Raw genomic sequence first — 23,002 nt, 5'->3', positions numbered from 1 at the left:
ATAAAATGTAGCAGTTTTATGTCCACTTTTTTATGCTGAGTTTTTGATGGTTTTGTGATGTTATTTCAATTTTTAGGTCACCCTGACAATTTTGGACAAAGTTGTTGTGATCCAAATGACCTGTAATTTTTACGTGTGTCAGTTATCCTTATGCTAAGATATATTTTAAGATATATCAAAATATTTTTGGAAAGTTGTTTGGGACGTACGTCTAGGTGACTTTGCCACTGAAATATACAACATGTCAGTACTCAGAATGACTTGTGGAAATATACTTGACTTGTGCAGTAAACACGTATGCTGTTAACGTTTATATTGGATATCCATTATTGTTTTAATTTCATTGCAATTAGCAATCCCTGAAACACCTGCCCTGATACTGATCCCTGTACAGTGACACTGAAATGTACGCAACCACACTCTGGTGTTGAAACAGACAACCTTGCTAGCCACTTGCATGTCAATATCCTAAGGCTGCCGACAATGGCCATTATGTCTAGCAATTTATGGCCGGTGAGATTGGGTTAATCAATCAGATATTTGGGCCCCACCAGTGACTGCACCTTCACAGGAGGAGCGGCCCGGGGCGACAGGGCTCTCACCAAACAGGTGTGTACATTTCAGATCAGCTGATTCAGTCACACATTTCAGTCAGTTCCACCCTTGATTGGGGTTACAACAGTAAGTTTTTTAGCAGTTTTGTTGTGGATTTCTTGACAAATATACAAATGTTCAACAGAGTTTTACAAAGTATTTAAGTCCTTATTCATCTGGATTATCATATACTGTTGTCATATTTATTGTGATTAAGGAGAGGTCAAAATGTGAATAACTTATAGCTCTTGTGAATAGCTCCCTATACAAATCCAGTTTTTGCGACTTCTAATAATGTAATGCTGATAATCTGTTTCTGACAATTCTGTAATGAAAGATAAATACTGGTTGATGTAAATGTGTTTCTACTCATACATTGCTGCCCAGTTCAAATTGTTTATTAGCTTTAATTGCAAGAAACAAATTGGGAGTCACCATGGCTTGTTCGTCATCAGTGTTCCAGAAACTGTTTCTGTCTGTCAACTGTATGAACGAGCCACATCCCATGTTTGCTTAGCTTCATGATTTTTTGTGCTTTGATAAATATACAGCATCACAAATAGAGATTATGACATGTTTTTGTCTTCAAAACGGTTCATTTATGATATATTTATGATATAAAAAATAAGTATTTTAACTAAAAGAAAGTGATTGTGTGCTGCAATGCAACAGAAATGAATTTATTTTGAAACATCAAGGATGCTTTGAGATTTGTGTGTGTGTTGACGCTGACAAATGTTGTGAGATAGGAGACTTGTACATGCTATGTGCTCTAGGTGTAGGGTTGGCCAGCCTGTAGGTTCTGCTATCAACGCCAATTGACAAGCTATGTACATCACAGCTGTGACGGCTGTGCTAGGGGCATGTCTTGCTTCAGTCTTGACTCATATCCTATATAACGCCTACCTGTAATGCAACAACCTTTGACCTGAACAGGTATGTCAGTACAGCTGGCCTACTTCTGACTCCTGCCTTTGAAATATACGTCGTCAAATACATTTGTGCTATGGACAGGTAGTAAAGCTGATATGACTGTTTTATGGTATCCGAGGGATGTGTTTGTTGGTTTAAAGCCTGTGAAGTGTACGTGATTGCTTGTACATTACATGATACGTACAACAGTGTCAACGGTAACTGAGGATGAAGCCGTCACACATTTCAGTGTGTCATTCTGCTTCTTGAATAACTCAGCAGGGTAAATGTTTCTGTAATATGGCTGAAAGGTAAATCAAGAGGCCCCAGCCTTACAACCAGGAGAATGTAGGATAAAATATTGTGTGTTTCTTATACGAACCAAGCTAATTACATGGTTACACTGTATGATAAAGGTGATTGTGCCATACCATTACAGCACAGATTGTTGTTCACCGTTGGTTTTTCCCATCCACACTTAAATTTCAAAAAAAATAAATTTAAATTTGATATACCGTATTCGACGTAATAAGCGCCCCGCTCTAATAAGCGCCCACGGAGATATTTGCGGATATATTGGCTGGTGAAGCCCTTCCAATTAGCACCCCTTCCGATTGATCAATGTACACAAGACTTATTTATTCGCGTATAATACGCACACGTGTGTTATATGCACCCTTAATTATGGGCAATTAAATTCTTGGAAAATATATCTGTCGTACATAAACATTTCAGTCTGTCACCATAAACCACGAAATTTATCTTTCAACTCTGTTTTTTTACACCAAAATAATATTCTAATAAGAGCTCCCTATTTCTAATTTTGAGAGCGCCCTGGGCGCTTATTACGTCGAATACGGTAGCTGCAGTGTGCTGACTCCAGGTTAATGAACTGTTATTACACACTTGTGTACCATTTGTGGTTTTCTGCAATAGACGAGCTGTCTGTCAGATTGGCACATACCAACTCACGTCAATACCATTCCTATTCATTCAATGTCTGGTTTAGTATTCTTCAGTTGACAGGAAAGTTTGTTTGTTGTTTAATGCCAGACTCAGCAATATTCCAGCAATATGACAGCAGTCTGTAAATAATAAAATTCAGTGATTGATATCATGAACATCGGTCCACGCAATTGGGATACGATGACATGCATCAACTAAGTCAGCGAGCCTGACCACCCGATCTTGGTACTCGACAAGCATAGTTGCCTCTTATGAGAAGCAGGTGCTGCTGAAGACCTGTTCTAACCCGGATCTTCTCGGGCCAGCCAGGAAAGCATCATCAGACAGTTGCCTGCCATTCTAACTATGTTACACAGCCGTATAAGGCATTCTCTGATAAGGAGGGTGTGTATTTGCCTACGTATGTTTTTATTGATCGCAGAGTGATGTCATTGTTCGGTCACAAGTTTATATATGATAAGGCTTGCACAAGTGGGGTACCTCCCTCTATGCAATTAAACCACATAGTAGGAATTTTCTTCAACCTAACAGGTAACAGGTAGGGAGAGCTGTTTCAAATTTCATATATGAAGTATAGAGATTGAAATGAGCAGCTTTAATGGTGTGTTTAAGTGATGAGATAGTGATCTACTCCAAAATTGGGTTTCTTTACCAGATTTATTTACCACGTACTTTGTGATCCCATAGGACATGTGGATTCAGATTTGAAATCAGTATCTTCATATACAAACAGTTCATTTCAGAAACCAAACTATATTTTTTTGTATCATTTCAACTTCGCAAATTACATTGTTCAGTTGACTGCCTCTGTGGTCTAGTGGTAGAGCATCCACCCAGAGAGCGTGAGGTCCGGGGTTCAAATCTCTGGACATGTCATACCAAAGGACGTTAAAAGAGTGGGGTATTCATGTTAATCATGGTATTTCGGACTAGCACTATAAAATCAGCATCAGTCCGGACTAGTACAAGCAGCCACACACACACGTGAATGCTTTGTTAATGGAATGGGTATGTGACAAATGTAGGTGTGTAATGGTGGAAACTGATGTCAATATCATCATCAGCGTCATCAGGGTCTATATTTTGAGGGGGCATGGGTGGCCCAGTCGTCTAAGGCAACGCGATTCGCTGTGCTGAGTTGCGTCCCTTGGGCACGCCAGAAACCTATGATTGTGGGTTCAAATCCCGGTTCGCCCAGATCATGTTTCTAGGTTTGTCTGCACCATACCCGTGCTCATGGGTTTCACCGAAGTAGTAAACGTCTGAGACCTGCATCACTTCGGGCTTTCCTCCCACATTAAGCTGACACGCCCTGATATAACTGGAATACTGATAAAAGTGGCGTTAAACCCAACTCACTCACTCACTCTATGTTTTGAGAAAAATGACATCTATTTTACAACACCATTTTCATTTCAGTTGTGATATGAAACAATTTTAGTTCATTAATGAACTATTTCCACTACATTCAGTTGAATTTGTTCCCATTCTTTCTGTGTGAAGGCAGCAAAGCATAACATTTCCAGCCTTGGCTGGCAAAATTTGGAACACAAGCTGTAATCCTACATAGAAGAAAACCTATCTGAGCTTTATCACTGGAACCAAATACTGGTTTCCATTCTAGACTTATCCCCATAACATTCATTTTGTCAGGCAACACACGGACCCTGTGACTTATTCTGAGGACTACAATGGGTAATGTACCCCGTAACTGATTGAGATTGATTTAGATGGTTTGTGTTGGTGTATAGCCTGATTGTGTACACTTGGGTCACACACTGGTCCTTAGCCAGGAATCAGTCAAGCTTATTGCTGTAATACCCTATCTGGTGACGTGTGGCAGACATCCATGCTTCTCCTCGTCCTGTTCATTTCCCATCAATGCTTCTATAAGGATGAGAAGATGGGTTCTGATGCAGTTCTTGTGCAGTAAATGATATTAAAAGACCATGCCAATTCTAGTGCTTGCAGTGTGAAGATTCTTAATTGTGTTTCAGTTCTCCTGGGTTTCTTAATGTCTCAATTTGATTTTGATTTTGGAGCATGTCCTATTCTTTTACAGTATAATCCTGTTAATCTTGATGGAATTATTCTCAATCAATTCAAATGGATTGACAAAGTTCCAGATTAACAAGTCACAGGTATAGAGTAATGTGTTAATTACTGATGTTCCCTACAGTGAGTGTCTGAAAGGAAAGTTTCAAATGTGTTTGTTAAAGTTTATCAAATAAAATATTGTAGTAATTTTGCTTCCAAGGAATAAATGTGAAATCTGGACACTTTTAATACTGGAGTATTATAGCAGCTGCTGAGGTGTATACTTCCTCAAGCTATTTGTCTATAGTACTGTGATTAACAAGTTGATTGTTTCAGCTAGAAGTGTACTGCACTTCCTTGTATGTATCTATCCCACGCTGTAAATCTGTCCCAGCTGATGACTGATTACATAAATCAGTTGACACTCCTCTATGAAAATCAAATACCTTAATGTTACTTTTTAAATGTGTTTGAAGTCTTTTTAATTTTGACTTCATTTTTTTTCCAATCAAGAAGTATCATACTTTTCATTATATATATGTATGTTTTCTTTTTGTATTTGCTTGTCGATATGCATCATGGTTGAAATCTCCTCATGGTAAAGCTCTTCCCTGGTGTCCTGTTGTTACATGACTGCAATATTGCTACAACAAGGGTCATCTGCCACACTCACTGTCCTGTGTGGGTGTCTCCGATACCCTGCCACACTCACTGTCCTGTGTGGGTGTCTCCGATACCCTGCCACACTCACTCTGTCCTGTGTGGGTGTCTCCGATACCCTGCCACACTCACTCTGTCCTGTGTGGGTGTCTCCGATACCCTGCCACACTCACTCTGTCCTGTGTGGGTGTCTCCGATACCCTGCCACACTCACTCTGTCCTGTGTGGGTGTCTCCGATACCCTGCCACACTCACTCTGTCCTGTGTGGGTGTCTCCGATACCCTGCCACACTCACTCTGTACTGTGTGGGTGTCTCCGATACCCTGCCACACTCACTCTGTACTGTGTGGGTGTCTCCGATATCCTGCCACACTCACTCTGTCCTGTGTGGGTGTCTCCGATATCCTGCCACACTCACTCTGTCCTGTGTGGGTGTCTCCGATACCCCCAAGCACCTGCCATTTACAGTATTACAAGCTCAAAATGACATGTTACTGACACAATTCATAAAAATACCTGCCAAATAATTTTATCAAAGAAAATAAATCAACCAATAGTCATGTATTAAAATACTTTAAACATTTTTGTAGATATCTCCCAGCCGGTAAAAACACTTCCATGATCCCACTGATGACTCAGCACACCTTTCTATAGACTATTATGCAACAGCAATTCCCAAGCAAGCGGTGGAGTCATATGTAGTAATGCTGTGGTAGCCCCCTACATTCCAACTCTATACATAGTCAGCCCAGTCCTTTGTGGTACCTGTAGGTTGCCTTGTATGGCTGTGGGAGGCATGTTCCTTACTAAGCAGCGGTCTAGCATTATTCGGGTGTAAGTTCACTGAGAGCTACTATACATGATAACACCAAGGATATACTGAACAGACCTTAGCTGGTAAGCAGTCGTGTTTCTTTCTTTAGGGAGATTCATACAGACAGCTGTAAATTTGAGATAAATTGATATCATATTTTGGTTTCTCGACAACTGTTTATTTGGTTTCTAGTTTCAGGGTAACGTTGAAGGTGACTCATATTTTCTGAGACAGCTTTGTAGAACTAAGAGTGTTTCATTTGTTGTTGGACAACCTTGAAATATTGGATTTCATATCTGGTCCTACTTTCAGGACAACCAGTTCTTGTTCATATCTCAAAGGACAGCATCATTTGACCACTCATAAATCTTAGGATAGCTTTGACAGTTAAAGTACTTGGTTCTACTGAAGACAACTTTAAGATGTGAGCACATTGGTTCATATACTGATTGAAATGAATAAGGGAACAATGAAAAATGTAGGGAAATAAGCTTTACCATCAGTACATTTGAAATAGCGAGCATACAAATTCAACACACGTCAGAATTAAAAGTTGAGATGTGTTTGTGTGCATTGTTTCAATCACGTATTTGGCTGGGAACCCATGATAGCATATCATTTTACTGTGTCTAAGTCTTTACTAACTGTTCCCTTATTCATTTCCATCAGTATATTTGGTTCATATGTTATATTGGTTCCTATTGGCTGATAATGTTAATGTTTGTAGTTGCTGCTCTGGTGCTGTTGGCGTACTCGTGTGTAATAGTTGCTCCCAGACATAGATGTTGTCTTCAGATGCCACACCTTTGTAGATGCCATCTATATATCTACTTCATCATTATCTAATAATTGATGATGATGAATGGGCTAAGTAAAGAACACAATGCATCATATCAGTGTGGGGTCGGCAGTCTTTTGATTGAGGCTTTTTCCACAGAATTTCTGCAAGTCTGCTGCAAGTACAGTACTTAAGAGACATTGCATATTGCCTTGTACATTCCATGCTGCTGATGCTTACAATACACCAAGGCAGCTTGAGCTGTATACTCCCCAGGGTGCTGAGAATGATTGTTAGTGCACACTGATCCATTGACCGGGGTAATAATAGTGTAGCGCTTTGAGCATATCTAGTGGGGTGTGGAAATATAGTGCAATATGTATGACTTATCATTATTATTGTTATTGTTGTTCTAGCGCCTCACAGGCAGCTTGGGTTGTATATTCCCCAGGGAGCTGAAAATGGAAAGGTGCTCACTGATCCGTTGACCGGGGTCATAATGTAGCGCTTTGAGCACCCTTTAGGGCATTGATTTGGTGCAGTATAAACATCCACATTACATTTTTATTAAATCCAACTCAGACACATAAAATTTCCTAGCTGTCTATTCCTTATGATACAGAAAAATATGATCTATCACTTATCAGATGGCATCTGTGTGTAGCATTATTACAGATTTTCACACGAATCGTAAGCTGAAGATATTGAATGATATGCGCCGAGGAAGACATTTGGCAAATAGTCTGCAAATATGGCAATCAATTGCTTGTTTACAGTAATGTCCCGTGTGTTACACATCCAAATCTACTGAGTGGAAGGGTCATCTTAACTGTTGACCAAGTGATCATACATCACCAACAGCATTCATTTCTATGTGCTGTGTATGACGAATGTACCGTTCTCTCATCATTGGCTGAGAAATTAGCTTATCTATTATATGGAGTAGATCTGTATGAGATCATTCTGACAGGAATGGAATATATGCTCCGGCAGATGTGGTGTGAGTCAGCAGCATAGATTATTTGCCGCCAGTCTTTCATTTATTGCAGTGTTACGACTCAACTCTGTTGACTTGATGTAAGTTAATGAGTTATGGCTACACATGAGTGTGTCAGTGAGTTCAGTTTAACAGTTTTGGACCGCTTGAAAGTAAAGAATCACGACATGGATGTGTACAACTTTGGTGAAACCCACAAGCTTGGGCATGGTGCTGACAGATGAAGGGCCATTATAGGGGCAAACTAATATTCAAACCTGTGATCAGTGGATCCCGGCTCAACAAAGGGATGTGACTCTTCAGAGAGAATTGGGGGCTTTCAACCACAGGGACTTCCCAATAAGTTATTGAACTGACAGCCCCAGTTAAATTGTTATGTATTTCAGTCATTATGCTTTCGTTTAAACCTGGTATAATAGCCTGCAAAGGAGTGACTGAGTTTTAAATATATATTTGATATCCCAATTGTAATCATGGTTGCTGTTGTGGTAAAGTTGCATCTGTTGTGATCACAGATTCAAGTCTTGCCTTAGGAAGTGTTTAAAGCTCTCGTGTTACTCATCTTTGTGCAGTCTCTTCACAGTTTAATACGAGTTAGTTTTTAATGTAGACAGGGACTTAACATGTGCTAATGACATTAACTGTGTGTTGTGTCAGAAAGAAATGTTTTGCTCCCGGATTTCAACTTTTTGACATTTCAGGTTTTAAAACCCCAGCTTGTTTAGCCTGACCTTTGGGGCTACACATGATCAGTTGGTACATTGTCAGCTTTGTGTGATGTCGCTTCAAGTCAGCTGCCACAGTCTTGATTCACCAGAAGGATGTCAGCTGATATAGACCCAACCTGTTCCTTATTGGGTTTGTAAGCTCCATTGGCAGCTTGTTCTCCTGAATTAAGAGTTTGTTTTACGAGTTCTTAAGTTTGTGTTTTGTGTTTCAGAGTCAGAATTGAGGACTAATTCAGATAGTCAAAATCACTGGGAGTTAGTTGACAATCAGAACCAGAATCCAGACGTCGGATGGACAGGCCGACCAAACAAAGTCAACCTGTACAGTGAGAACGTTGTGCAGGAGGCCAACACAACAGAAGAAGTCAACCGGGAGTCAATCCGTGACTTGTCATCAACCAGACAACAGTGGGAGACGATATTGTCCCCTGTTGCTGAAAAGACTGAATCCCAGAAAAAAGCAACTGTTCGACACTGGGAGGTGAATTTCCCTAATAAAAGGAAGTCTGTGAGCATAGAAGCTGATAAAGTGGACGTTTCCTTCACCAGCATGGAGGACACACAGGATAGGTATGCTAATGAAAGTGCCATCGAGCGGGAGATTCGGTTGAACATGGAGCGCGAGGAGACACTCCGGAGGGAGCAGGAAGAAAGGAAACTGCTAAGTGAGAAGGGCAAGGTCAATACAACGATGTATGAAAGTGTGCCAAAGGATGAGACGAAGCCGATGTTTCACGAGTTGACAGAAGCAGATCGCGGCTCGGAGATGTGGAAGAGGGAGACCATCATCCAGCAGGAGCTCCGGGAACAAGAGGAAAAGGAGAGGGCTCTGAGGAAAAACCATCACGTTGAGAATTCTAGACAGGTGAGTGATGTGGAATGCTTTAACATTGACAAATTATATCTGTATTTTCAAAATAAAGAAAGGGTCACATGACCTTCTTTTGAACACAGTATTGCCTCGGTGATTAAGCCAATCGACTCAAAGGAGAAAAATATTTTCAGCCAATCAGTGAGAGCGTAACGCAAAGCTTGTTGTAAAGCAGCATCAGTTATTAAAAACTCATCTTGAAATTTGATATCAATAATATCATGTTTCATGGACTGAAGAAACTGATATCGACCTTGGCTGCTATCCTTGGTCAGTATCAGTTTCTAAGGCCCATAAAACGTGATACTGCCCTTATAAATGGTCAATAATAGATAAATATATACTGCATGAGTTTGTTGCACTGAAGCTACACAATTACCCCAGACAGCAGCCTTCTAATTTAGTCGCGCTTCCCAAACATACTACCCAAGCTGCTGTTTGATGCTGGAATGTTTCTATTTTCTTGACCATCTTATTTGACCAGGTGCCATCCATTGGTGGGTGAAGAGTGGCAAGTTTTCTAACAAAGTTTAGCCTTAAGAGACCTTGCATGAGTTATAACCTGTTGAGGCAGAACTGATAACCTAGAAACTCTCTGGAGACAAACGTGCCGAGCAGGGTTCCCTGTGCATACACCAACATTGCTTAACTTCCTCTGATTTTTTATTTCCTCCTGGGTGTGTAGTCAACATGGGATATAGCAAAGTCAGATCACAAACATAATTTAATTCCTAAGAGTGTATCTGGTAACAAGCGTTAATGTTCTTTTGCACCGTGATCTGTTTATAGAATTATCTTCTATACAGAGTTGACAAAATGTTGGCTCATGTTTTCCCTAAAGTAAACTTAGCACTGTGCCTTCAATTGTTGTTCATCACTACGTATGAAGGGCGGTGGGGTAGCCTAGTGGTTAAAGCATTCGCTCTTCACGCCGAAGACCTGGGTTCGATTCCCTACATGGGTACAATGTGTGAAGCCTATTTCTAGTGTCCCCTGCAGTGATATTGCTGAAATATTGCTAAAAGCGGCGTAAAACCAAATTCGCTCACTACTTCCTATGAATGGGTTTATTCTTTTTGCTAAGAATTATGTTTAAAGAATTAACATTTATCATTTATCAAAACTATAACATACATATGAGGTTTCTCAATAATTTCTCCGTGACCTTGACAAGGCTGAAAACTAGAGCCATATCCAAGGTGCAGGTTTGACATCTCGTTGACAAACTGTCTCCTTCATTGTAGAGCAGGGATTGTTTTTGTGACAACAAGACTTAAATTAGCATGTACTGCCATTTGGAAAGTGATTGTCCTATTTCCTAACCTGAATAGATGGAGTTCATTTCAAGGGCATTATTCATGCCGTGACTTTTTGCAGGTCAATCTTCCGATTTACCATTTTCAATAAGATCATATTGTCTTGAGGTTGATCAAGATTAAACAAACTCAATTCATGTTTTGAAATTTAACACTTCACAAAGACCCATTATTTACTTCCTCCCTAAATATTTGTGGATTTAAACAAATATCTAAAGCTCCCCAAATGATGTAGCTTTATGGACATAAGGCCCATTTTTTATACTTTCATTATAACTCAGATTATGACTGCATCAGATTCACAATGAACAATACCAATGGAATTCTTGGACTACATTAGAAATAGTTGAACATCCCGACAACATCCTGGTAGCGTGTGATGTTGAGCATGCTGGTCATAACAGTACAGTTATGATCTACCATGTTTAAAGGAACGTCTAACATGTGACTGTAACCTAGGCGTTCCACAAGTTGATGTTAGGCCCTGAGTCGACAGCAAATTGGGATAAAAAAATCAAATTGGATTTAAAATTTCCAAATTTCAGTTATTATAACAAATAATGTTTTAACGCTTCAATGGTGACTTGCTTGTCACTGTTCACAGGACCAACACAGAAAAGAATGTAATAGTTTTGTATTGTAGCATTGCAGTACCTCTGAACTTTCAAACATACAAACTTTAATTTGTACTCATTTTGTACAAAATAATTATTATTGCCCCAATTTGATTGCCATGGTACTTAGGTTAAAATATGAGATAAAAAGCTGATTAAAAAAAGTATAATACAAATGTTAATCTAATATTTTTAAAAATAGAATTTGAAATGTGAAAACCTTTTGATATATAAAAAGAGTTTCACATATTCTTGAAAATCCTTCAGCCATGCTTTGTGCATGATCTACAAAGGAGGCATTTCCACTACATCATATTTGTATCTGATGGTTGGAGTTGGATCACATTTTCTTCCTGAATAGCTAACACATTTATTTTCAGAAATGAAAACACAGGCTAGTTGATATGTCGCTACAAAAGAACATGGTGTATGTCAAAGGACTCCAAAATGTCTCTGCTTGAAATTTAGAAAAAGATAAAATATTTGGCAGTTTACGCCAAACTGTATAACACCTTTAAGTAAATTCATTATGATGGAAGATCTTAGAGAACATGGCCACTGTCACTTGTGTGTGAAATATCCTTCATCGCGCTGAAAGTTAACCAACAAAGACAAACTAATGATCCTAGACTTTGAAGAAATAGGCGTCAGGGATATAAAAAAGTTGTTTAAACAACAGACAAATACCCAAGGGTTCTGGAGTTTGAAGGGAGACTGATGAGAATGCAGACAGAGTTTACACTGTGCAATCTTGCACACTCACGACATGTGTCCCTCATGTTATTGGCCAATGTTATGGCGTTGGATATTAGAATTACTGATGTTTACCTAGCATGTTTAAGTTTATTTTATGGGCATTTTGTAACTGCCTTTCGTAGTTTGATCATAGTAAGTATGTGGAGAACTTGATGACAAATTACTGGATTACACAGGCTTTCTAAATTGGCAACATTCTGCTTGGTGATATGGCTGCATTATCTTACCATGGTTTTCATGTAAGGAGAAAAGAATATCAACCTGACAATGTTGTAGAGAAAGATCAAACGTTTAGAAAATTAATTGTGCTCAGATGATTTCTGTTTGACTGTTTGTATATTTTTTTTAAATATTATACTATTTATTAAATTGCAATAATTATTTTGCAATCCAAACAAACAATATAGTGATTTTTAAGAAGATCAACATGTAATTATACTGAACAGAAAAGTTAGGGATCATGAATATTTTTGGGATATTTTTTGTAATGAACTATTATGAAGACTGAGCGCAAAATTTCATAAAAATATCCCCCAAAATATTTGATCCCTAACTTTTTTGGTTCAGTATGCTACATTGCTTGTAGATAATGTCATCAATCAAAAGTGTCACTGTATATGCGAGCACATGCATGCTACTGAAATAGTCAAGCATTAAGTTCATTCCTGAATGCTGCATCACATCCCTAGTGGCTGACATGCTGCCTGCAATCTGCCTATTGACATGCATGTCGCTTTCCTCCGCCTACACTGCCAGGTCGCTAGGAAAGTCGGGAATGCTTTGGGGAAATTGGGACATCCAGGACAAGTTTATTCTGCCATTTGTAAACCAAGATAAACATTATCATGGCAGATGTCTGTTAGTCTTCATTGAAGTCAATAGCTAATCAAATAAGCATCTTATCAATGTGTCATTCAGATCAGATGTTGGGTTCACAGTTTTTCAGGTCTTGTGTAGATTGCAGGGTCAAGCAGGTGTAGTATAGTGGTCAGTTGTACTGGCCAGAGGAGACTGGGAGTGTTCTGACATTCATACAACCATTTTTTCAAGCCGACATTAGTGATTAATAACAAGTTTTCATGGTAAGGAAAAATATGATACCAACATATGGTAGGAAAAGATAAGAACCTGTAGGTTTCGATAATGTTGTGTAAGACAGTATTTGATAGAGTGCTGATGACTGTTCTTCCTCAAGATATTGTGTAATATTTTAAAGTGACATTTTACAAGCTGCAGTATCATTGAAGCGAGAGATGACATGGATTTCAACTTCTTTATTGTTCCAATGTAACATTGGTACAGGTGCTAGTACCTTTATGAAGCAAGTGATGAAGCAAGTGGTTGGTAAAGGTACTAACACCTCATAAAGAAGAGGAAGTCCATCAGTCAACGTTGTATTTTGGGAGATACTGACCCAGGTTTTGTTCTTACAGGAGTCAAGAACTAATGGTGTAGCAGAGGAAACAAGGGAGAGCATCATCGAGAAGGAGATCCGAATACAGCGCGAGAGGGAGGCAGAGCTTCAGCAACAGAGGAAGGGGAAGACAGTTGAACAGCCTGCATCACCACCAGAACCTGAGCAGAATCATAAACAAGTCGAGCCACAGAACGATATTAACCACAATCAGACAAAGAGTGTTTCGTACGAGAAGGCAATTTCAAGTTACAGTCATGATGGTGAGAGTCTTATTGCTCGCGAGTTGAGAGAAGCAAGGGAACGGGAGGATGAACTGCAACAGCAGAGGTCACGACTTCATCAACAGAGTGATGTTGCAACACCCACAAAACAGCAGCAGTCACAGCCAACACCAGCAACTAAAACAACCCCAAAAGTTTCCAACTCCTCCCCTGCAGCACGCCAGGGGACATGGCAAAAAGACGTTTCACCATTCCTTCAAAAATCTAAACGTAGTGGTTCTGTAGACTCACTGGCTTCTAGTCACAGCACTGGCAAATCACCATCTGATTTGGGCACGCAAAATCAGGAAGAAGATGAGTTTCCAGCATACAAGCCCAAATCTGAAACACCAATCGAACGGGAGATTCGTCTTGTCCGTGAGCGGGAGAATGAACTCAGACGATCAAAAGGTCTTCCTGATCTCCCTGATCCCAAAGCAGAGCATAGAAGTGGTCCCCCTCCGTCTCTGTCCTCGCCCTCTACCGAGCACTCTCCACGGTACTTTCGGTCCCCCTTGGAGAACAAGAACACCATGAAGCGCTACTCCTCAAACAGACTCCAGCAGGAGATCATCAAGCAGAATCAGAGGGAGATGGATCTGCGCAGTGAGGGGAAGATCATCACCACGTCAGAGGAACACATCCAGCCACTCAAGTATGTGGCTGTCACGGGACAGGAAACTACCAATGCCAATGTTAAGAAGAACTTTGTGACTAGGAAGTCGTCTGGAGGGTACACTTCAACAAAGTCGGATGAAGTGGACGGTGCTGTTAGTGATAGCCAAGCTAAGACAACCCCCAAGGCTGAGCTTCTGAAGTCAAGGAAGGTGATGTCAGCGGGTGGAGCAGGCTTTTCGTACAAAGAGAGTCGGAATACAGCAGAGTCAAAGATCGAGAGAGAGCTGAGGGAAATGAGAGAGAGGGAGGATGAACTGAGGTAGGTCACATTTTGTGTTGATGATAAGATTGGTGATCACTTCAACAAATATTTAGAGATTAGACAACAAACTCTCCTCATTCATGTCTTATTTGTTCATGAAGTTTATGAAATTGGTGTTTGTGGAAATAGGATTTCAAGGTCGTGTTTTTGTTATTTTGTTACTACAACAGTTAAGTCACTCCTAAGGCATATAAAAATGTCAGATACGTTGCTGAATATTGTGATGTGAATGAGGTGAGGTTTGACCTGGTGTTGTGATCTGGTGTAGAGGTGCACTCCAGTGGTTCACTGCTGGTCATGCTTGTGTGTCATCTTACTCCACTTACATTTCATTGTCAAACTATAGGCCACTTTCCTCCATCTACAATATAACTTTGTGTCACTTAGACATGGTGGTCAAAGAGAAACCGATTTCCTGAATTACTGTTAGATTTTCATTCGAATGAAAGGATTACTGACACTTGTCACAAGCACTTAAAAAGAAATTCATTCAGAAAAACATTTTTCAAAGAAAACTGCAAATTATTTATACTGAGTGTGCGAGATAAGATAAGTTTTAATTTTATTCTCTGATCACATTGTAAGCTCAGTTTCCTACACAGCTGTATAGGATTGGCTAACATGGGTCATAATCAGCCTCACAAGTCTTGAAAGGTAGATAGGAAAGTGTAAATATTCGCTCTCAAAGGAAGGCATGATTGTATACCAGCATGATGACTGGTTTGGCTGTACTGTGCACATACATTAGGAATCTCGTCTGGCAACTTCTAACGTCTATATAAGGTAACCTGTTCGCATTGCAACAGCAGGTCATCATCAGGTGACCCATGGTAGCGTGTCACGAATTACAATCTCTTCTCTATGGCACAATATTTACTCAGATTGAGTTATGAGACCGTAGCAAATACAGTGGAGAAAGTAGAGCTCACAAAAAGCCCATTGACAAAATGTTGTTGATATAAAGGCTTATGAAGCTCAATTTTGGGGAAGACTATTAAGTGTACATTGGTGCTAATTGGGAAAACTTGTGTGGTTTTTGACACTTTGATGCCACAGAGCTTTACAATATGGAATATGTCAAAGTTTCTGTCAAAGTCCAGCCATTGCTATTGAGAGGTTGTTGCCAGGTATTTACCTGGGTCTGTCTATTTGTGAGCTCTGGGACTCCTGGGAATACTGTGTCCCAATATGAACATATTATTCACAATTGCAATTTTTTTTAGCCCTGTACTATTTATAAAAAGTGATTTTCTTGTTTGAAAAAAAATCTGGGATTGAGAGAAGAAAATCAGAAATGGACATTATGCAATTTGTTTTTCTTGTGAGAAGAGAACAATAAGTGGAATGTACTAACAAAACAATTTAGGGATCATTAATATTTTGGGGGATATTGTTTTGTAGGGAAGACTCAGCAGTCAATTTTATAAGAATATCACCCCAAATATTCATGATCCCTAACTTCTTTGTGTAGTATATAACATGCATGCTACAGCTGAACTTACTGATTCAATAAACCATAGTTTTGCATTGCCTGAGATTCACTGTACATAATACATAGTCCAAAGATTGAATCTAGATTAAACCACCAAGACGAGTAAAAATATGTACAAAGGTTAGTCTTGAGCAGTAAATGGATTATTTCCAAAATATGTTAAAAAGTCGATATTATCTCCTTTCCCACGTTAATTTTATACATGCTGCCTTTGAGTTTAAAGAAATAAGAAAACACATTGCACAAAACATGGCAATTTTGTACAAGAAGATGAACTGCCAGTTTTCTTCATCCTTGAGTATGTGAGTGGGTGAGTGAATGTTTCTTAGGCGTGAACTTGCATTTTGGAGGAAAATCTAACATATCGCATCTCTGACACTGAAACATGTATGGGGGTAGTTGCAGTTTGGAAAATGTACTTGCTAAAGAGTTTTGGTTGAAATTGTTTTATTCTTACTGACAGTGGATAAAACTGATGTATGTCACTCTAAGACCATGAAATAATGACAGATTTCTCTTGGATGGTTGCCCCAGATATATGATGACACCATATCATCAACAAACTTATCGTATGTTTCAGGAAACAGAGGGCCACACCAGGGGATGAAGAAGGCCCCAGCAGTCCAAGGGAGGCAACTCCGAATGGGAAGTCTGACGGAGAACAATCTTCAAACAAGAAAGGGAACGTAGCTGCTCAGTGGGAACAGATATGTAACAACTGATTAATAGATGAACAATCGAGGAAAAATCGAAGAACAATTCAGGAGTAATAATTGTGGAGAGTATTAGTACTGGAGAAAGAACAATGATGGTGGAAGTCAGAGATTAAGAAATATGATTTCAAATAAGAGAAACTGTTAAAACTTACAAAATTCATCCGATTTATTGCAATATTGTTTTCAAATTAAGGGTGACGGTTGGAGAAGTGTATCCAAAATATGAATATAATTCAGACAAGATTTTTGGAAACGTGGCTGTAGAATTAAGCAAAACACATCAACAACTTTCAAATCCTGGGGTTGTACCACATTCCCTTTAGACATTGTTCCATGGTGCTATAGCCTGAAGCTGGACAGTAGCGGCTTGTATATACGGTGATGATGCAGACTGACGATGGTGTCAGAGCTAGAAATGCGTTGACGGTGCATAGTGCAGCCATGGCGTAGATGAAGAAGCATATATTCAGAGTATGTATGAAACTGTAGGGGACCTTCTTGGAAGACTGGGATCTGAAATGTACAAACTTTGCCAAAAGCATATATATTTCATTATATTATACAGGCAATGTATGTCGGTCAATCAAAATACTGCATCATTCTGCATCGTGGTGATCGATCATCAGAGCTGTCTAACATGAACAAATGTACATATCATTGTAGATATCGCGTTGAGCTTGCTTTGTATGCAAAGGCCAATAATAATATATTCTGTGACCGTAGTAGGTGTGTACATTTACCTGAATGTAATATACATGTGGAACTGTCAATATCTGTCCGTCTCTGAAGCGTTGATGAGGGACATTGGAAATGTTGTGGTCAAACGCACCTGTTGACCAGTGGCTGGTCATTGACTGGTGCTACACATGCTTTCCTGAAAATCTGCACACAGACTTACCTGAAATTTATCAAAAACTAGAAATATCCAATAACATTCTGTGACTCATGCCTAGTATAGTAACATTTATTTTGGTTTAAACAAAAGGCCGTAGTGTAGTGTTTGTTTGTTGTTAGCGCTGCACCCAACCATATTCCAGCTATATGACGGCAGTCTGTGGATAATTGAGTCAGGACCAGACAACCCAGTGATTGATATCATGAGCATCGATTCATGCAGTTGGGATGCAATCGATGCATGAACCAAGTCAGCGAGCCTGACCACTGATCCTCTTAGTCACTTTTTACAGCAAGCATAGGTTGCTGAAGACCGATTCTAACCTGGATCTTCATGGTTCCATTAAGGCTATCTGGTGCAAAGGTTTTCAGCATGAACTGTAATAAATGCAGGTGTGTGTGTACATGTATTTAATCAAAGGTATATACTGCAGAGTGAGTTCGTCATCTGCCTCTGACTCGGGTACCCGTTTCTTTGCTTTTATACCAAATTGTTGTTAGAACAAAAGTATACATATACGTTTATGTATGATGTTGAATTTGAACAAGAATCTACAGCCAATGAACGTGATACATTGTACATGACTACTCGTGTCAGTGTTTCCCCACATAATCACCCTACATTCTGTACAACTCGAGGCAGCCACTCCATGTTTCATTGCAACTTTAATCACATCCACAGCACGCGTTATGTAATTCCTTGTTATACTGTACTTCGAGAAATTGATAAAATGATAAAATTATCTGAAATGTGTTCTTACATACATTTTGTCCTATACTGAGGTTCAATCAGGATTCCTCAGCAAGTCTTCCAGAACACCTGTATTCATATTGAAATGTCAGACATTTTCATCAAGCTGCTTTTGATTTTGATTCTGAAAATATTTTTAAGCATAACTACTATACTATTGAAATATACCTTTAGCCATCAAATATATGAAATATCAAGTATTTATTCATCTCCAATTGGGCAACTGCACAAATATAGTTGTATATGAAACATAGGGCTGAAACTTCCCCACCAAACCCTGGTCAGTGCCAACTGCTGGTGTTCCAGGGCAGTGTGATGGTGGACAGAATGCATGTACAGCCATACTAACATGTTAATTGTTTGAACATAGCTGTTTGAACTAATTCTTAGTTGAATGTTAAATTTATGGATATTTATATTTATGAAAACTGGCATGACTACTTCAAGAATGAATAGTTTTATTTGAAATGTGTGGTTTATACATGTCACACATTATAAATTTTCATAAAGTTGTGAGTAGCTATTCGAGAAGGTATCCCAGTAAATATTTATGGTACTGTTTTGTCTGATATTGGCATATTTGTTAAGGATAAAATCTTCAAATTTTCATCCATGTATGTGATTAATACCAAAGCCAATCCATCCTGTCTGTACTGTGTGGTTTAATTGTTGTCCTAAACTGATTAGTGGTAATCATCAGCTTGCCAGATTGAGCATTTACGTGTACATTTAAAATTGATTGAGTGCTTTGCATACGTTTGTTATACTGTTGTACAGAGTCCTTGGCACCCATTCATCCAACAACATGTACCGAGCAATGTCCACGTGTCGAGACTATGCAGATACAGCCTTGGACATTGACTTGTCAATCATTGTGATACCTTTACACATGCTTGGAATATATTGTGCATAAAGTTTAATACCTTTTTTAAATTTGAATTTCTCATACCAAGACCGAATATTCCCTAGTGTGCTTGTACATATTTAAGGTAAATAATTATTTGGAACTTTTTGATAGCTATTGTAGAGGTTAAATAATGTAGAATTGTATACAGAAAATTGTGAACATTTGCCTCAGTATCTCCAGATTTGTAACAGCTTAATATATATACCTATGCAACATCATTAATCATTTGTTAGAAAAAGATTCAGATATGACTCCAAAATGTGAATATCTTAAAAAAGATATTGAGCAAATCATATTTTTTTACTATATATCAAAGCTACTGGTGGTAGGGACATTCTATTTACAAATCAGAGAATGTCTTTGTGTTTCATACGCCTTCATAAAGTCTCAGAAGCCTGCATTAATCAAGAACTGCAATGAGAAAAAAGCTCCAGCAGAACAGGAGTCAAACATAGTTGAAGTTGTTCCTAGTTTTGTTTGTTTCCATCTCAAGTTGTTGCATCATAGTGTCCTATGGAGTTCTTGAAGGAAAATAATGTACAACTGTTTCAGTATGACCATAGCCCTAGTGTGCCTTACCCAGCTTAGAATGTACATACTTCTATATGACCGTGCAATGAGTTGCCAATACCCAGATATTACATGTATACACCATATTGTGACGACATATCATTTCTATTCAGATCTGTTGTTACATCACACATATAATCATCTTGATGTCTCAAGCAATAAATATGCATTATATTGACATATTCCTTGTGTGTTGTTTTGTTACATTCTGGGGCGGTCGGGTAGCCTAGTGGTTACAGCGTTCGCTCGTCACGCCGAAGACCCGACAATTCCCGACATGGGTACAATGTGTGAAGCCCATTTCTAGTGTGCCCCACCGTGATATTGCTGGAATATTGCTAAAAGCGGCGTAAAACCATACTCACTGACATTGACTTATGTCAGATTCTACATGACTTGGATAATCAGAGATTACAAATTGAACAGCAAAAGGCCGGGGGTTTGATCTCCCGTGGCCTCATACCAAAAGACAGTACTTTTTGTTACCCTGCCTTGCATTGAGGACTGGTCTGCTCAGAATCAGTACACTGTGTATGAGTGGGGTATTCATGTTAAATTGGGACTTGGTATTTGAATGGGCTAGCACTATAGAACCAGTGTTAGTCCAGAGTAGTACAAGCAGACACTAGAGCTGGGACCAGTCCAGATTAACTACCCGGGTACCCACACCGTACCCCTATTCCCCGAACCTACCCGGGTACCCACTGTTGGTTTCAAAAGATAGGTACAAAATGTCTGATTGGGAATAGTTGACTGTAGCCCTGGCAAAATTTTAATTAAATACACATATTTATAAAACGATCTAGTCATGCATACACTGAAGTTGACTCAAGTTTTATCTTTATTCAAACATAAATAAGTCATGAAGAAATATGAACATAAGTGACTTGAGTAACCATGTAGTTTTAGTGATTTTTGGTCATGAAACAATATATCCATGGCTCCGGCTAGTCCTGTAGGTACCCGGGTCCTACTCAGTACCCACCCAGCCCGAGTATCCGAGTTACCCGTCCCTGCCCTAGAAGACACACATGCATGCACATCGTTATATAAGTGCAATGATGTTAAAGAACTACCTCAGTGTAAATGAATATTGAGCTGCTGCTGCTGCTATTTGTTGTCAGATCCTTTCAGAGTTGAAATCAAACCAACACATCGCACATAAGTAAAGTTGGCGCTTATTGTGAAGACCTGATTTGAACTCTCCACATGGCACAATGTGAAGCTCATGACCTGTCCATGACCTGTCCATGCCAGGCTGAGATAGTGTTGGAAGCAGTGCAGACTCCAACAATCGCCGATATAATGACATAGACCCTGGGTCTGTGTTTTCAATCAGTATTCACCAATTCAGACTGTAACCCATGTGTACTGTCTTTAACAAAGTAAATTAGGGATCATGAATATTTTAGGAGACAATTTTTTAAAGTGAAAACTGAGCACAGAATGTCATAAAAATATCCCCCAGTATATTTATGATCCCTAATATTTTTTTTAGTATATAAACACTGTAGCCATAGGAAGAATTCATAGTTTATTTGCATTATGTAGACCATCAATTGTACACTTTTTACAAAAGAAATGTATAAAATACAAATGTTCAACACACGTTGAAGCTATTACAGTTTATGGATCCTATTCAAGAAATTAATCCATGATTCTACAACACAGTTCAACACAAGATAAGTAAACCACCCACAGACAGTCGGAAGGATCACTGAGATGAATGCTATCACACAAGGTGATCAGCATCTGCAGCCGATATATACTGGAGGAAAATAAACGTCCATGTAAATTTTGGAAATACCTACATATGACACGGACAAGCACGGGATTCAAGGAAAAGCTGAGAACTGATCTGTTTTCACCAGAAACTACAGCGTACCGAGTTTGGGAAAATATGGAGATAAAAGAGATGGAATTCCAACTTTAAATGGAGTATCACATGCCTGCATCAATTTCATTTTGATAAATGTCTGAGATATCACAAATACCTGGTGAAAAGTTGGTACACGAACAAACTTTCACCTGATGCTCGCAGGTAGGGAGTCTTATTTGATAAATCAGTGGAAGAAGTAGAAGGGTTCTCAAATTATTTTCTTTTGAGTATGTAAAGAAAAATACACGTGTTTCATCACTGATAATACAGGATATAATAAGATGTGCTTAACTATTTTCCAGATATATCAGGGGGCGGTTGGGTAGCCTTATGGTTAAAGTGTTTGCTCATCACGCCGAAGACCTGGTTTGGATTTCCCTCATGGGTGCAATGTGTGAAGCCCATTTCTGGTGTCCCCCTGCAATGATATTGCTGGAATATTGCTAAAAGTGACGTAAATCCATACTCACTTACTCACTCCAGGGCTTTACCAGTGATGGTGCATATTTGGCTACCAAGTCAGGCTTTCATCACAACCAGAATAAACCATTTATTAATTGAAGAAATTTTAAAATTACATTTTCCTTCCTATTGTCAGTCAGTGAGTGAATATTGCTTTATGCCATGTCAGCTATCTTGCAGCTAGTCGTACCAGTCCTATTTTCAGACCTGAAAACACATTCAGTAACTAGTCAAAGCATTTTGTGGACAAAAGCACTGGACAGTATTCACCATAGTGGTATGTGATGTTAAACCAGGGGTCTGGAAACGGTCATATGCGCCAGGGAATCTCAAATGTCCGGTTCAAAATTTTGCTTACCGGACATTTAAATTTTTCTGTCCGGACATTTTTAAAAACAAACTGGGTCCAAATAATTGATGAGCGTTATCGTATCCCTTCAGCGAATTCAGGTGAATAAACAGGTATAACAAACTTAGTCAATAAAAGTATGATATTCCATATAAAACATCACTAGATATGATGAGACAGGGACTCGGAGATAACAGATTCAGGATGACAAACCATCTTCATCAGCATCCTGTTCCGGAATATATACTCAAAGCAAAAATAACTAACAGATGTACTGGTAACTAAATCTAAATAATGATGATGATGATGATATGGATTTAC

General features: G+C 39.1%; 1 protein-coding gene across 2 annotated transcripts in view; it reads left to right on the top strand.

Annotated features, from left to right (window-relative positions):
- Positions 1–20,171, top strand: part of LOC139480567 (microtubule-associated protein futsch-like) — a 190,378-nt gene extending 170,207 nt beyond the window's left edge. For both annotated transcript variants that reach the window (XM_071263709.1, XM_071263708.1), the window contains exons 16-18: positions 8,700–9,352; positions 13,478–14,658; positions 16,734–20,171. In XM_071263709.1, coding sequence (XP_071119810.1) covers positions 8,700–9,352; positions 13,478–14,658; positions 16,734–16,875 — 1,976 coding nt within the window. In that variant the 3' untranslated portion in view covers positions 16,876–20,171. The remainder of the gene's footprint in view (positions 1–8,699; positions 9,353–13,477; positions 14,659–16,733) is intronic.
- Positions 20,172–23,002: the final 2,831 nt, after the last annotated feature.

This window comes from Haliotis cracherodii, unplaced genomic scaffold (genome assembly GCF_022045235.1).
Source record: "Haliotis cracherodii isolate W230 unplaced genomic scaffold, xgHalCrac1.p SCAF_4, whole genome shotgun sequence".
In the NCBI taxonomy this organism is placed as follows: Eukaryota; Metazoa; Mollusca; class Gastropoda; order Lepetellida; family Haliotidae; genus Haliotis; species Haliotis cracherodii.
Note: the sequence above shows the minus strand (reverse complement) of the source record. Positions and strands in the feature narration are given on the sequence as shown.